This window comes from Pongo abelii, chromosome 19 (assembly GCF_028885655.2).
Source record: "Pongo abelii isolate AG06213 chromosome 19, NHGRI_mPonAbe1-v2.0_pri, whole genome shotgun sequence".
Classification (NCBI taxonomy): Eukaryota; Metazoa; Chordata; class Mammalia; order Primates; family Hominidae; genus Pongo; species Pongo abelii.
This window is the reverse complement of record NC_072004.2, coordinates 77604131-77622192: the sequence shown is the minus strand read 5'-3', so window position 1 is coordinate 77622192 and position 18062 is coordinate 77604131. Positions and strand designations below refer to the sequence as shown.

At 36.2% G+C, this 18062-nt stretch overlaps 1 protein-coding gene across 1 annotated transcript in view; it reads right to left on the bottom strand.

Annotated features, from left to right (window-relative positions):
• The window catches only part of LOC100445724 (EF-hand calcium-binding domain-containing protein 3), a 544420-nt gene that overhangs the window by 224534 nt on the left and 301824 nt on the right, over positions 1 to 18062 (bottom strand). The window contains exon 53 of the mRNA XM_063718854.1: positions 9718 to 9822. Coding sequence (XP_063574924.1) covers positions 9718 to 9822 — 105 coding nt within the window. The remainder of the gene's footprint in view (positions 1 to 9717; positions 9823 to 18062) is intronic.

Here is an 18062-nt window from a genome sequence, read left to right as displayed (position 1 = left end):
CCAAAAAAGAGCCCGCATTGCCAGGACAATGAAGCAAAAGGAACAAAGCTGGAGGCATCATGCTACCTGACTTCAAGCTATACTACAAGGCTACAGTAACCGAAACAGCATGGTACTGGTACCAAAACAGAGACATAGACCAATGGAACAGAACAGAGGCCTCAGAAATAACACCACACCTCTACAACCATCTGATCTTTGACAAACCTGACAAAAGCAAGAAATGGGGAAAGGATTCCCTATTTAATAAATGGTGCTGGGAAAACTGGCTAGCCATATGTAGAAAGCTGAAACTGGATCCCTTCCTTACACCTTATACAAAAACTAATTCAAGATGGATTAAAGACTTAAATGTTAGACCTAAAACCATAAAAACCCTAGAAGAAAAGCTAGGCAATACCATTCAGGACATAGGCATGGGCAAGGACTTCATGACTAAAACACCAAAAGCAATGGCAACAAAAGCCAAAATAGACAAATGGGGTCTAATTCAACTAAAGAGTTTCTGCACAGCAAAAGAAACCACCGTCAGAGTGAACGGGCAACCTACAGAATGGGAGAAAATTTTTGCAATCTACCCATCTGACAAAGGGCTAATATCTAGAACCTCCAAAGAGCTTAAACAAATTTACAAGGAAAAATCAACCCCATCAAAAAGTGGGCAAAGGATATGAACAGACGCTTTTCAAAAGAAGACATTTATGCAGCCAACAGACATGTGAAAAAAATGCTCATCATCACTGGTCATCAGAGAAATTCAATCAAAACCACAATGAGATACCATCTCACACCAGTTAGAATGGGGATCATTAAAAAGTCAGGAAACAACAGGTGCTGGAGAGGATATGGAGAAATAGGAATGCTTTTACACTGTTGGTGGGAGTGTAAACTAGTTCCACCATTGTGGAAGACAGTGTGGAGATTCCTCAAGGATCTAGAACTAGAAATACCATTTGACCCAGCAATCTCATTACTGAGTATCTACCCAAAGGATTATATATCATGCTACTATAAAGACACATGCACATGTGTTTATTGTGGCACTATTCACAATAGCAAAGACTTGGAACCAACCCAAATGTCCATCAGTGATAGACTGGATTAAGAAAATGTGGCACATGTACACCATGGAATACTATCTAGCCATAAAATAAAGATGTGTTCACATCCTTTGTAGCGACATGGATGAAGCTGGAAACTGTCATTCTGAGCAAACTATTGCAAGGACAGAAAATCAAACACCGCATGTTCTCACTCATAGGTGGGAATTGAACAATGAGAACACTTCGATACAGGGCAGGGAACATCACATCCTGGAGCCTGTCATGATCTTGGGGGATGGGGGAGGGATAGCATTAGGAGAAATATGTAATGTAAATGAGGAGCTGATTTATTTTTATTTGATTAGATTTAGTTCTAGCCACTTAAGCTTTCTAGAGGTGTACTGATTGGCTTGAAATCCCAGGGCATGCCTTTTTATGAGGCAATTGCTAATGTTCTATAACTTGCAATCAGAAACAGTTACTTAATTTATTTTTCACATCGTTGGGACAGTCTCTCTATTCATTCACTCATCAGATATTTAAGACTTGTAAAATAAGAGAAAGGTACTCTGCTAGACAACAGGAGTACAATGTTAAAAATAATCAGTATGGTCTCTGCTACCAAGAAATCTTAAACTTGTAATGGAGAGTAATATAAATGCTCATATGTATAATTCAATATGGTAAGTACAATGATGCAGACATATTTAGTATAGAACAAAAGATGAGGGAAGAAAGGATAGAATAGGCTTTCTGAAGAAAGTCAACTCTGAGTTGAAGCTGAGTTTTTAAAAAATAATATGAATTTTCAAATTACATGTGTGTAACTATGTTTGTGGCAATGTATCGGCTGAGGTGAGAGAAGATACACAATAAGATGCTATGCCATATGTGTTAGGTAACAAAGAATATTTATTCATTTGTGAAAGAAACTTTTAGAAGACTCTGCTAAATATCAGGCATCATACTAGATATTAAGAAGATATACAATGGATGCTAAAAATGGCATAGTCTGACATTAACTCTCATGGAAGGACAGACACGGCATAGATATTTGTTATGAAAGAAATGAAGGGAGAAATTTTTCTACCAGTTGAGTAAGGTGACATTCCTGCTACCAGTCTAGAGTGCTATTCATAACCAACATGGGGGTTCAGATGTTTCAGTGTGACTGCAGAGCAATGTGAGAGACAGGAGGTAATAAGAAAGGCTGGAAGTCAAGACCAAATGTAAGAGAGGCTTCTAGATTCCATGGTTGGACTAGAGAACTTGGATTTTTTTGATAGTCAATAGCAAATCACCAAAGGGATTCAAGCAGGAATATAAAGCATTTATATTTTAGATAAAGCATTCTGATAGCTCTAGAAAACACAGACTTAAAAGGAAATAACCTGTAGTTAGAGATGACTTCATTTGGCAATTCATGGAATACGGGCAGGGACGGGGTGTGAGGAGTAAAGGCTAATACAAAACATTCTAGCTTATGTGAATGGAAAACGATGGTTTAACCTACTAAGAGAGAAACCAGTATATGGCAGAAAATTATAAAATTAAATTTTAAAATACGGTGAAAGTAAGAAAGTATAATAGGATTTTTAAATGAATGTGTTTACATATACTTTTCATAAGAGAAGCCTAGAAAACTAACTATAGTAATACTCTGCATTTTAACTCCCAGTATTCCTTGTCAGCTGGAAAACCTAGGCAAATTTGGCACAGGGGCTGAACATGGGGTACTTTTTTTCTTTTTTGGAGACAGAGTCGCTCTGTTGCCCAGGCTGGAGTGCAGTGGCGTGATCTGGGCTCACTGCAACCTCCGCCTCCCGGTTTCAAGCAATTCTCCTGCCTCAGCCTCCTGAGTAGCTGGGATTACAGGCGCCCGCCACACCACTCGGCTGATTTTTGTATTTTTAGTAGAGACGGGGCTTCGCCATGTTGGCCAGGCTGGTCTCCTGACCTTGTGATCCACCCGCCTCGCCTCCCAAAGTGCTGGGATTACAGGCATGAGCCACCATGCCCGGCCTGAAAATGGGGTACTTTAAAAATAGATGAATAGTGGCTGCCTGAGTAGTTGACGAGAGGGTCTTCTGGATACCTTTTCCAATACTCTCCTGCCCTCAGGAAGCTCCAGCTCAGTATGTTCTTAGTTCTGGTAAAATAGTAGCAGTGTCAGAATATCAAATTAACATTAGGCACATCTCATCACAGTGACTCCCATATATTGAGGCTATGCCAAAGCCTCATGTTCAAGACCTTTGGAAACCATCTGTAATTTGACTCTGCAAATACAAAGTAGCTAAATTGATCTTGCCACCCGGCTAGCCCTTTTGGCCTAGAGAATGCGCTGATCTGTTCATAGTGGTCCTTTTGAAAAGGCAGAACATGAGCAGTGAGAGAGGTAAGAGGATTCATGTTGACCTTAGAAACTTCACCCAGAAGGTGAAGCTCATTTAAACTGGTATATTTTCCAGCAAAAGAAAGGAGAACAAGTAATTACATGGTTTCATTAAGCTACTTAATTTAGGCCCAATCAGATCTGCAGTTCTCTGGTCTGGGGTTAAGACTAGCAGCGTTGGATTATTTGTCTTTCCTGGCTAAGAAACAGTGTGCTTTCCCCCTGCCCCCAAGTTCTTGATATGCACCTTTTCTTTGACCAAAAAGACAGCTATCAGGTATTTACCCCACCCTCTAACACACCTTCAAACGAAGGTTCCTGATTGAGTCAATTTGCTGTGGAGGAAGTTAGCTGTTTAATATGAAAGCAGTCTAACTTCTAGTAGCCTAGAAAATTCTTGGAACTCAACGTGGAACTTTAAACATTTTGCAAAATTACATTTAGAGAAACCCAATTTTTCAAACTTTAAGAAATATACAAAGTATGACAAAATTATCTTCATAAGAACATGCTGCGTACTTGGCTAAGAAGCAAAACAATACAGGGAATAGTCAAAAGGGCTTCTCCAACTGTAGAGGTAACACAGTTTGTCTTAACCTGTTCTTTTCTGTACAGACTTAAAATTTCTAGTGGCTTTTATTTTTGTTTGTATTTTAATTTTCCTACAAAGTCCTTTCTGGAAGTTGCAGAATTATTAGCTTTGATGAGAACAACTTTTGTCATGGATTTGATTTATTAAACCAAAATTATACATATTAAAATTATATCACAAATTAAAAAAAAAGAAAGTATAATAGGAGTTTTGTATAGATTGATCTTATACTAAGGGGAGAAACAAGCTGGGAATCTGGAAGTCTTCAGCATAGACATAATATTGAAAATATTTCCCTTGGAAAATGTATAAAAATGAAATGAGTAATGGTAATTTAATACAACTGGCTGAGGAATGACTATTTAGTGAAGGTATCGCCTATTTTAAAATTTTCATTCTGCTCCACGTACATTTCCTAATTGTAGATTGGTCTTGACTATTTTCTAAGCAATGCAAAGAACACAGAAGGAAAGAAGCTAATGACTATGGATTTCTGAATCAAAGAGACATGCCCTATTCTTATTATGCTTTATTCTTTCATTTTTGAAAATGTAGATAGTTTCTATGGCAAATAAGCAGCTAGCTATCCACCAATATTCCTACTTCCTCCCACAATGTGGAACTGTAGATGGAAGAGAACATCCAGCCAGATACTACATTCTAACACCCTGCTGCTAAAGTGGAGCTCTCTGAACCTTTTCCAGGTCTGAGTGATGCCTGACCCATGAATCCTTTAATGCTCAAATGAATTCTGTTAACATCATTTTGTCTAAAGATTTTTTTCTTTTAACACCTTAAAAAATACATGCTTTGTCCATTAGGACAGGCTTCTAACTTATCTTAGCAAAATGCATGTTTTTGTATATGAAATATCACTAGTTCATATGTATTCCCTTATACAAGCCCACAGTGTCAATTCCTTTCTAAGCTCCATTGCTCTCTACAATTCTTACCACTAAGTGAAACATTTTCGGTCAGATCTTTAAGTTCCTTTTCTTTGAGTACAATCCCCAGGTTTCCCAGAATAGTGTCTAGGTTATTGACTTTAACCCTTCCTGCTTAGAAAAGAAACAAAGACTCATGATGACAAAAATTAATGATTTCAAAATATTGATATATTCAGGCATTGATTTTTACCTGATATGCCCTTTATTATAATAAAAATAAAGATAGATGTACTACTTATTTGTATTAGTGAATAGGCATGTGAGATAAGCTCAGCAAATCACCTATCATCATATTAAGAACAACTTAACAAAAATAATTCTGAAGTTGAAGCATTATTTGGGGAACTGTGACTATGTATTTAAAGTTTATATCTGCATTATTAAGTAATAATTATCTACAAAAAGAGGGCCCAAAAGAATACCAATGGTACAGTTGTCCCCATGGGGCTTCTGGGGATAATACTAGGCAGGTCTGTCTCCCGAGTAAAATCAAAACAATAGCTGAAAGTGATCATTTGAATTTCTGACTATCAAGGTTATACTTTATTGCCACATCTAAAAAGTAGATTTAAAATGGTAACAAATTGCTCTATGAGAGTATTATGGACAACACATTCACCACAAATGTTAACTGCCATTATTCTATGGGTCTGGAAGGAGGCCAAATGCCACCAGCAAGAGATTTCTCTCACCATGTACTAAAAAGCAGAACTTGTAACCATCCCTTTTTCCTCTTCTACTCCCTTCTCTTATTCTAAGGACTGATAGGTGAAAGAAGCAGCAAAAAAGCAGCTTGGCTACAATTCTACGTTTTTTTCTACTTTTTAAACTTGTTAACTTGCATTTGGGAAAGTACATATTATAGAACATAACTGGAAGAATCTTTATTCATGGAATAAAATTATAATAAAGAGCACTCTAAAATCCTTCATATAATAGGTCGCTATTGGGCAAATTTCCAGAAAACTGCCCTATCTTCTCTACACTATATTCTGTATGTAATTAGATTTCAAATGATTCTTTGAGGGTGCCATTTAGAAATATTCAAAAGAGAACAGACTCCTTGCAATAATATAACATGGGTAATTATATCAAAGTACCATGTAATGAATGTAATAAAATGACAGATCTAAATATAGACACATACACACCATTAAAACCTAGTGGTATAGACACATGTGTTGTTTTTTAGAAGACATTTATGTGAATCATGCTTCTTAGATACCTTTCATAGACTTCACACCATCCAACAATCTGTTCTGACATACCTTTCCAGCAGCTATAAGAAAAGGCACAATTTGCCTCACAAGGAAAAGAAAGTGGGTGGTCACACAGTTATTGTGCAAATGGATAATTCAAAGAGTTTAATGCTTGACCATTTTGGGGACCATCTAATAATTCCAAATAATAAAAAAATCATCATCTGTGCTGTACCATCTTCAATTTGAGGTAGTGAACAGATAGGAAGAGACCCATACAACTACACTGAATTATGGGAGAAATGCAAACAGAACATACTTCCATAATTTCATAAATAAGAAAATCCTCTCTTAGTATGAATTTGTGGGCATCTCATGCAGCAGAGCAGTAATCTTGCTATTAAGATTGGCCACCAAATTAGAATGGAAATCATAGAAATTTATAATTGTGGCAGGAGAAATTGATATTGTGGGGTATATTTTCAATTACATGTTTTTTCTCTTCACAATGTCACTAATATTTTGTTCCCTATTAAAGCTTCAGCTTGCTATTTGTTATGCCAGTCAAGATATGGGTTATCCGAATATTGGTAAAATAAATCATATTATTGATTTATTAAAAATATTTCCTCTATATTGCTTACTAAAATACAGAATTTTAATTGTATTGTTAAATTTAGATAGGGTAAAGTCCAACAGAATACTATAAGAAGCTGTATTTAATGAAAAAGTAATACAAGACAAAATATGACAATTTGAGTAAATCGGGAAAGCATCTAAAACATTAACACAGTTTTATAGTAACTTGTCACTCATCAGTGAAAGCTTTTAAAGCATCCATTAACTTTTTCATTTCAACCTTCTGATTAACTGTTAAGAAAACATGCAAATCATATGGACATGCCACTGACACTCATTAAAATACAAAATAAAAAGAAATCATATACTCTATAATTTTATCCTATTTATCCCTTTCATGAGTTAGAAGTTCCAGATTATGATTTCTAGGGTGTTGACTCATTGTCCTAAAGGAAATAAAATCTCTAACAGTCAAGGGTGTTATATAATAAAGTCACTTTTTTTCATGGGGTCTGCTTTATGACTCCTATGCCTTGGAAAACTTTCTACTGTTTACATCAAACACAAAGAATAGGACTTACAACTTGTGTGTATTGCATACTAATGTTTCAGTTTGGATTTTAGAAATAATCTCCTTATGTAATGAGTTGATATTCAGTAGTTTCTAACTTTTCCCTGAGGCAGAGTTTCTTACTCCGTTGTTACATCAGTAAAATAATAATCACTCCAGTGATTAATACGAGATATTTTGTAAAGTGAAAGCTTAATATTTATTTATAAAACCAAATTTTAAAAAACATTAAAATGAGGCTGGGTGCAGTGGCTCATGCCTGTAATCTCAGCACTCTGGGAGGCCGAGGCGGGTGGCTCACTTGAGGTGAGGAGTTTGAGACCAGCCTGGCCAACATGATGAAATCCTGACTATGCTAAAAAAATACAAAAATTAGCTGGGTGTGGTGGTGCATGCCTGTAGTCCCAGCTACTTGGGAGGCTGAGGCAGGAGAATTGCTTGAATCTGGGAGGCGGAGGTTGCAGTGAGCCGAGATTGCGCCACTGCACTCCAGCCTGGTCAACAGAGTGAAACTCCATCTCAAAATAAAAACAAAAATAAAAATAAAAATACGTTAAAATGAAAGTATGTTACACAGATAAAATTAACTCAGAAATTGAGGTTGTGTTAGAATCTCAGATACATTTTCTTTTATTGGATGAAAAACAACTAAGAAATGTTCTCTCTGTTCTTCATTTGCAAAACATATTCTTGATTGTTTGCCTAATTGTAAATGACAAATATTTAAACAGAAGTTCCATGTAATTGAGAAACTCTGTTAGTAAGACTATAATTGAAAAACATTTCCAATAACTGAAGTTTGTATTGATTATCTTATAAGTTACAGAAAGTGGCCAGAAGCAAGCATCAATTGGCCATGTTATAAAATCTAGGCTGAGAGGAATTTTTGTTCCTCATTTTCTTTTTTATTTAAAAAAATCAAGTAGGCCATTATTCATTTTTTTAGATTTGCTGAACTGTTGTGAATACACAGCAGCCTCCTCTTATGTGTGCTTTCACATTTTGTAGTTTCAGTTACCTGCGGTCAGTAGTGGTCTGAAAATATTAAATGAAAAATTCCAGAAATAAACAATTCATAAGTTTTAAATTGTACACCATTCTGAGTAGCACGGATGAAATCTTGCACCACCCTGCTCTGTCCTGCCTGGGATGTGAATAATCTCTTTGCTGAACATATTCAATGCTGTATATACTACCCACCCATCAGTCACTTAGTAATCACCTTGATTATCAGATCAACTGTCTCAGTATTACAGTGCTTGTATTCAAGTAACCCTTATTTTACTTAATGGCTCCAAAGTGCAAGATTAGTGATCTTGGGTATTTGGATATGCTAAAGTGAAGCTGTAAAATGTTTCCTTTAAGTGAAAAGGTAAAGTTCCAAACTTAATAAGGAAAGACAAAAATTTGTATGCTGAGGTTGCTCAGATCTGTAATACTGATGCATCTTCTATCTGTGAAATTGTAAAGGAAGAAAAAGAAATTTATGCTAGTTTTGTTGTCACACACCAAACTACAGAAGTATACATATGATTCTGTACTATCCATAGTTTGAGGCATCCACTGGGGTTTTTGGAACATATGTTGCATCATGGATAAGGGGAAACTACAGTAATTCACAAACCACATAATCTACCATTTTTTTTCCCCCAGACAACCTCGCTCTGTCGCTCTGTCATTTAGGCTGGAGTGCAGTGGTGAAATCACAGCTCACTGCAGCCTCAACCTCTCAGGCTCAAGCAATCTTCCTTCCTCAGCTTCCAGAGTAGCTGGGACGACAGATGCATGCCACCATGCCTAGATAAGTTTTAAAAAAATTTTTAGTACAGATAATTTTTTTAATGTTTAGTAGAGGTCTCACTATGTTGCCCAGGCTGGTCTCAAATTCTTCTCCAGCCTCAGCCTCCCAAAATGTTGGGATTACAAGCAAGAGCCACTGTGCTTGGACACTCATTTAAAGTGTACAATTGCATGTGGTGGTGTTTTTTTAAGCATATGCATAGAGCTAGGCGACTATCACCACAATCTAATTTAAGAACATTTCTATTACCTCAAACTTCATCTCCATTAGCCTATAGTAACCAGCCCCTAGTAGGGAATCTAATCCACTCTCTGTCTCAATTGATTTACCAATCCTGGATATTTCATATAAGCTGAATTGTACAATATGTGGTCAGTCCTGTCCACGTGTTCAGCTTTCCTTTGAATCCAAATTTAAAGGAGTTGCTGACATATGTTCATAAAATCACAAGAATATCACCTTATTTTCTTTCTGAGTTCATTTCTAAGTTTTTATAAATGTCTTCTTAATAGCAAACTTTTTCAGAGGTGATTATACAGATGTTGATATTCTCAGGTTATCTTCATCAGTTGAAAAATTTAAATGCTCACCATCAACAGGTAAGTTCTCTATCAAAGCTTCACTTTCCATTCCTGTGAGTTTCATCCCCATGTTTTTCAAGACAGTGTCTGGTTTAGTGACATCAATAATCCCTCCTGGGGAAAAAAGAGAGGAATATAAGCAAATTTGAATAACCATAAAATGTGACAAAGGCTATGAATTACTATGTATTATGGATATAAGTTTCACCAAGAAGACTAAGGTCCAATGAGGTATGTTCAGTTGTACAAAGACTGTCAGTAATAAAAGTAGAATTAAAATGTCTACTCTTGAGCTTTTTAGGGAAGAGGAGAATAAGTTTATATAATTCACTTTCAAAGGTTGCGGCATACCTACTAGACCATTTATATAAATGGCGAAGAAAAAAGTCACATACTGCCAAGAGTAGGGAAGTATTATTCTCGTTTCCTGAACTAAACAGTTTTCTCTTCTCTGAATAAATTTATCAAATAATTTTGAATAATTCCTCTCATTTTTTGTTAAATTACAAACTATTACAGGGATGAAACATTTTATGAAGATACCACTGACACCTTTGTATTCCATCCAGCTTCAGGAATAAACACTACTGATGTAGCAAAAATGTCCTGTGAAATCCTCTTCATCCTCAGCCCTATTATTCTCTCACATTTTTCTCATGTGAACCACTGTCTTAAATACAGTGTTTATAATTCCCATGCACATTGTACATGTATATGTGAAGTAGTTTTGCGTAACTTTAAAATTTATATATGTCATATAATAATGTGAATTTCCTTTGCCACTGGCATTTTTAATTCAATTTTCTTTGCTTTTTAAAAAAGATTTGCCCATGTTGAAACGTGAAGGTCTTCTTCATTCATTTGAACTACTGTTTATTATTCTACTATAATGTTATTCCAACATGAATTGATCCATTCTCCTGTAGATGAATATTTAGGTTGTTTCTGATTTTTTGCTATTACAAGAAAAGAAAAGGATGTTAATGAGCAATAAGAAATCATCTGAAGGTAGAAAACTCACTGGTAACAGTAAGTACACAGAAAAAGAGACTATTATAACAGTGTGACTGTGGTGTGTAAACTGTTCTTTTCTTAAGTAGAAAAACTAAACAATGACGAATCAAAAATGATAACTACAACTTTTCAAGACATAGTACAAAAAGATATAAATAGAAACAACAAAAGTTTAAAAGCAGGGGGATGAAGTTAAGGTGTAGTCTTTATTTGTTTTATTTTTGCTTGTTTGCTTATGTAAAAGTGTCAAGTAGTTATCAGGTTAAAATAATGGCTTATAAGATAGTATTTGCAAGCCTCATGGTAACCTCAAACAAAAAAAATCATACAATGAATACACAAAAAATAAAAAAACAAACTAAATCATATGACCACAAAAAATCACCTTTACTAAAAGGAAGATAAAAAGGAAAAAAAGAACAAAGAGAAGACCACAATACAGCCAGAAAACAACAAAATGGCAGGAGTAAGTCTTTACTTATCAATAATAACATTGAATATAAATGAACTAAACTCTCCAATCAAAACACCTACTGTCACTGAATGGACCCCCCTGCCGCCAAAAAAAGACTAATTGATTCTGTTGTCTACAAGAAATACACTTCACCTATAAAGACACACACAGACTGAAAATAAGGGATAGAAAAAGATATTCCATGCCAATAAGAAACCAAAATGAGCAGGAATGGCTATACTTATATCAGATAAAATAGATTTTAAGACTAAACTATAAGAAGAGACAAAGAAGGTCACTATATGATGATAAAGGGGTCAATTCAGCAGGAGGATATAATAATTTTAAATATATATGCACCCAACACTGGAGCACCCAGATGTACAAAGCAAATATTATTAGAGCTAAACAGAGGGATGGACTCCAATACAACAGTCGCTGGAGACTTCAACATCCCACTTTTAGCATTGGACAGATCTTTTAGACAGAAAATCAACAAAGAAACATCGGATTTAGTCTACATTATAAACCAAATGGATCTAATAGATATTTACAGAAAATTTCATCCAATAGCTGCAGAATATATTCTTTCCTCAGCACATGGATTATTCTCAAGGATAGACCATATGTTAGGTCACAAAAGAAGCCTTACAACATTCAAAAAATGGAAATAATAGCAAAGATCTGACAACAATGGAATAAAATTAGAAATTCGTAACAAGAAGAATTTTGGAAAATGTACAAATACATTGAAATTGAACAATATCCTTCTGAGTGACCATGGGTCAATGAAGAGATTAAGAAGAAAATTAAAAAATTTCCTGGCTGGGCGTAGTGGCTCATGCCTGTAATCCCAGCACTCTGGGAGGCCAAGGTGGGCAGATCAGCTGAGGTCGGGAGTTCGAGACCACCCTGACCAATGTGGAGAAACTCCATCTCTACTAAAATTACAAAAATCAGCTGGGTGTGATGGTGCATGTCTGTAATCCCAGCTACTTGGGAGGCTGAGGCAGGAGAATCCCTTGAGCCCAGGAGGCGGAGGTTGCGGTGAGCAGGGATCACGCCATTGCATTCCAGCCTGGGCAATGAGAAAAACTCCGTCTCAAAAAAAAAAAAAAAATCTTGAAAAAAAATGATAATGGAAACACAACATACCACAACCTATGGGGTATAGCAAAAGCAGTACTAAGAGTGAAGCTTATCACTATAAGTGCCACACCAAAAAAAGAAAAACTTCAAATAAATAACCTAACAACGCATCTTAAAGAGTTAGAAAAGCAAGAGCAAATCAAACCCAAAATTGGTAGAAGAAAAGAAAAAATAAATATTAGGGCAGAAATAAATGAAATTGAAATGAAGAAAATACAAAAGATCAATGAAACAAAAAGTTGGTTTTTTGAAAAGTTAAACATAATCAACAAACCTTTAGCAAGAGTAACTAAGAATAAAAGAGAAGAGAGCCAAATAAATAAAATCAGAGATGAAAAAGAAGACATGACAACTGATACCAAAGAGATCCAAAGGATCATTAGTGGCTACTATGAGCAACAATATCGTAATACATTGGAAAATCTAGAAGGAATAGACAAACTTCTAGACACATACAACCTACCAAGGTTGAACCACGAAGAAATCCAAAACCTGAACACATCAATAACAAGAAATGAGATCAAGCCATAATAAAAATTCTCCCAGCAAGGAAAATCCCAGGATCTGATGTCTTCACTGCTAAATTCTACCAAACATTTAAAGAACTAATACCAACCCTACTCAAACTATTCTGAAAAATAGAGAAGAAAATACATCCAAATTCATTCTACAAGGCCATCCAAATTCATTTTCCCTTCCTTCTCTCTTCTCTTCCTTCTTTCTTTCCCTTGTTCCCTCTCTCCTTCCTTTCCTCCTCCAAATTCATTCTACAAGGCCAGTATTACCCTGATATCAAAATCAGACAAAGACACATAAAAAAAGAAAACTACAGGCCAATATAGCTGATTAATACTGATGCAAAAATCCTCAACAACAACAAATATATATAACAAAATATTAGCAAACTAAATTCAACAATACACTAAAAAGATCATTTATCATGACCATGTGGGACTTTTCCCTGGGATGCAAGGATGGTTCAACATATGCAAATCAATTAATGTGATACATCCTAACAGCAGACTAAAGGACAAAAACCATAAGATCATTTCAGCTGATGCTGAAAAAACATTTGATAAAGTTCAAATCCCTTCATGATGAAAACCCTCAAAAAACTTGAGATAGAAGAAACATATCTTAACATAATAAAAGCCATATATGACAGATCCATAGCTAGTACAATGCTGAATGAGGAAAAACTGAAAGCCTTTCCTCTAAGATTCAGCCATGACGACAAACACGCCCACTTTCACCACTGTTATTCAGCACAGTACTAAAAGTCCTAGCTAGAGCAATTAGACAAGACAAATAAATAAAGGACATCCAAACTGCAAAGGAGAAAGTCAAATTATCTTGCTTGTGGATAATATGATCTTAGATTTGCAAAAACCTAAAGACTCCACCCAAAACTACTAGAAGTGATAAATTCAATAAAGCTGCAGGATACAAAATCAGTGTACAAAAGTCTGTAACATTTCTATATGCCAGCAATGAACAAGCTGAAAAAGAAATCCAAAAAGTAATCCCATTTACATCAGCCACACATAAAATTAAACACCTAGGAATTAATCAAAGAAGTGAAAGATCTCTATAATGAAAACTATGAGACAATGATGAAGGGAATTGAACAGGACAACAACAACAACAAAAAAATGGAAAATTATTCCATGTTCATGAATTGAAAGAATCAATAACAGTTAAAATGTCCATACTCCCCAAAGCCATCCACAGATTCAATTCAACAGAATTCCTGTTCAAATACCAATGATATTCTTCACAGAAATAGAAAAAACAATCCTAAAATTTATATGGAACCACAAAAGACCCAGAATAGCCAAAGCTATCCTAAGCAAAAAGAACAAAACGAGGAATCACATTACATGACTTCAAATTATACAGTAAGCAAAATGGCATGGTACCAGCATAGAAACAGACACAGAGACACATGGACTTTTTTTTTTTATTATTACTGATTCAATCTCCACATGTCATAGGCCTGTTGATATTTCTTCTTGAGTGATTTTAGGTAATTAGTGTTTCTAGGAATTTCATCTAGGTTATTATACTGTCGCCATACAATTGACATAATATGCTCTCATAAACCTTTTTATTTTTGTAAGCTTGGTGGTAATGACCCCACTTGCATTTCTGATTTTAGTTATTTGTATCTTTTCTCTTTTTTTCTTTGTCAGTCTGGTTAAAGGTTTGTCAATTTTGTTGATCTTTTCGAAGAATTCAGTTTTGGTTTCACTAATCTTGCTATTGTTTTTCTACAAAATGTCTAAGTGTTATCTATCTTCGCTTTAATCTTTATTTCCTTCCTTGTACCAGCATTGCTTTTAGTTTGGTATTCCTTTTCTAGTTTCTCAAAGTGCAATATTAGGTTATTGATTTGAGTTCTTTCGTCTTTTTTAATGTAGGCATTTACATCTATAAATTTCCCTCCGAGCACTGCCTTCACTGCATCCCACAGTTTAGTATGTTGTGTTTTCATTTTCATTCATCTCTAAGTATTTTTTAATTTTTTGTGCCTTGGTGGCAGTATATGGGGCCAACTCTGCAGGTGTGCAAAATGCAAGAACTGTGGGGGTGTGGCTACCTCCACCTAGATTTAAAGGATGTTCTGCAGAGCCTTGGGGAACAAGCAGAAAACTTCCATGGGGCGAAGCCACTGCAGAGAGCCCCCACTAAGGAAATGAATGCCCAGTGGAGCCATGGGGGCAGGACTGCCCTCCAAGACCACAGACCAGTGGAGCCACCAGTGTGTAACTCCAGCCTGGGAGAGGCACAGGTATGTGACTCCAACATGGGAGAGATGCTGTGTGGGCTGCGCCCAGCAAAGCCACGAACACAGGGCCACCTAGAAACTTTGGGGTCAAACCTCTGCCGCAGTATGTCTGGAAGGTGAGACACTGAATCAAATAAGATCATTCTCAAGCCTTAAGACTTAATGTTCTTTGACCTGTTGGGTTTTGAATTTACTTGGGACTAATTTCCCTCCTTCTCTACTTCCCTCTTTTCCATCTTTCTTTCCCTCCCTCCCTTCCTTCTCCCTTCCCTTCCTTCTTTCTTTCCCTCATTCCCTCTCTCCTTCCTTTCCTCCTTCCCTTCCTCTTTACCTCCTTCCTTTCCTCCTTCCCTTCCTCTTTCCCTCCTTCCCTCCCTCCTTCCCTCCTTCCCTCCCTCCTTCTCTCCCTCCCTTCTTCCTTCTTTACCTCCCTCCATCCCTCCCTCGCTCGCTCCTTCCTTCCTTCCTTCCTTCCTTCCTTCCTTCCTTATTTCTCCTCTTTAGAAGGGGAATATATATCCTATGCCTATTATATTTTGGAAGCACATAATTTGTTTGATTTCATAGGTTCATAGCCAGAGGAAAATTTTCCTAAGGATAAACTATACCTTGAGTCTCACCCATACCACCATACTTAGATGATATTTAGATGTGACTCTGTACTTTAGAGTTGGTGCTGGAACAAGTTAAGACTTTGGGGGCTATTGGGATGGGATGAATGTATTTTTGGGAGATCAGGAGTAGAATGCTATTGTCTGAATATTGGTGTCCCCTCAAAATTCATATGTTGAAACTTAACTCCGAAAGGGATGTTATTAAGATGTAGAATCTCTGGCAGGTGATTACATCATGAGGGCTCTGTCCCCCATGGGACAGGGATTAGTGCCCTTATGAAACATCTTGAAGGAGCAAGTTTGCCTCTTCTGCCCCTTCCACCATGCAAGGATACAGCCAGAATGTTCTATCTTTGAAGCAGAGAGCGAGCCCTCTCCAAACACCAAACCTGTCAACGCCTTGATCTTGGATTTCCTAGCCTCTGAAACTGTGAGAAATGAATTTCTATTGTTTATAAATCAGCCAGTTTTAGGTATTTTTGTTATAGCAACATGAATGGATTAACACACATACAGAGCATCGATCCCAATCTGAAGAAGGTCAAGGCAAAAGTTGTTCATGCCCCATCCATGATGATAACTTCTTACAAGTACCTGTAATTCTCTAGTTGTTTTCTCTAGCTATATAAGTATGCTTAGCCAGTTTGGGGCATATTAGAGGTGCCAGGGATTAAGTTTACTCAGGAGCATCACTCAACCATTGATTAGTGGGAAGTGGTCCTCCTTTATTTTTCTTTAAGTCCTTGGTCATAATTGTAATAGCTGCTTGAAAATCTTTGCGAAGTCCGACATCTGAGCTATATCTAACTATGTATCTGTTGATTCTTCTTTTTTCTTTATTTGACTATAATACTTTTCTGTTTCATATCTATCTAGTAATATTTATTGTATTTTGGATGTTGTGATTAATATCTCATAAGACTCTGGATTCTGTTCCATTCCTCTAAGGCATCTTGAATTTTATTCCAACAGGCAGTTCCATACAGGTGACCCTGAACTAGTGTAGGTTTGATTTTGCACATTGTAATAATTGATCTAAAGCAGTGCTGTCAAATAGACCTTTCTGTGATGATGGAAATGTCTACCTCTGCACTAATACAATAGGACTAGTCAGGTATGACTATTAAGCACTTGAAATACGGCTAGTGTGACTACAGAACTAATTTTCTAGTATTATTTAATTTAAATTCATTTAAATTTAAATGACTGCATATTGCTAATGGCTACCATATTGGACAGTGCAGATCTAGAATAATCCTTACTCCAGGATGTGGTATTTACTTCGGAGGTGTAGCCTTTCTGGTTTCTCAGCTACTTGTCCAAGGTGTTAATGAGGTTTCTTCACTCTAGCTGGACTGATGCGTCAACTAGCATTGCTTTACCTCTAGTGTCTTTGTTCCGCTCTCAGTCCTGTAGCAGCTACTTTCTAGTGTAGCATCACTTTGAGCATGTGCAGTCTAAACCTTGGCTCAGAAGTCAGAGCATCCCCCGCCTGACCCCATAGACTTCTGCCTCACTTCCTACACAGCCTTCTTCTCACTGGCACTATGCCCATCAGATTCCAGCCATTTCAACAGCCCTGAACTCTAATCTATAACTGCCTCGGCTCAGTGTGACCACTGTGTTCTGCTTGGGCTTTAGCTTCCTAAACTATAACTGGAAAATTGTCCTTAGGCTTACTTCATAATTTTTTCTTCTCTCACGGATCAGAGTCTCGCACTTTCTGTTGTGTCCAATCCTTGAAAACAGTAGCCTTGTATGTATTGTCCAGTTTAATAATTGTTTATGGCAGGAGAGCTAGTTATTTCATAATGATCCACAGGGAAGATCCTGGTAATGTTTTTTTTCAAAAGTTTTAATTTTGCTGAAACACACATCAATGCTCTATATATGTAAATTAAGTCTGTTAATTATATTCAATATTCAAATATTCTTGATAAATTTTGATTGCTTATTCTAGCAATTTCTGAAGGATATATGTTGTAATCTCTATGGTGAGGATTTATTTCTCCATTAAGTTTTGTAATTCTGTGCTTTATATATTTTGAAATTATATTATTATGAACATAAAAATTTAGAACTGGATTATCTTCCTCATGAATTAACTCCTTTATCATGCTGCAATATGCTGGCTTATCTTGCTATAATCTCTACCTAGCTTGGTATTAATTTAATTATACCAGCTTTATTTTCATTTGTGTTTGTATTATGTATCCATCCTTTTGCTTGCAACTTTTCTCTGTATTTATATTTAAGATGTGTCTCATGTAAGTAGTATATATTATTTTAAATCTAGACTCACAATCTTTTTGTTTTAATTTGAATATTTATCCCA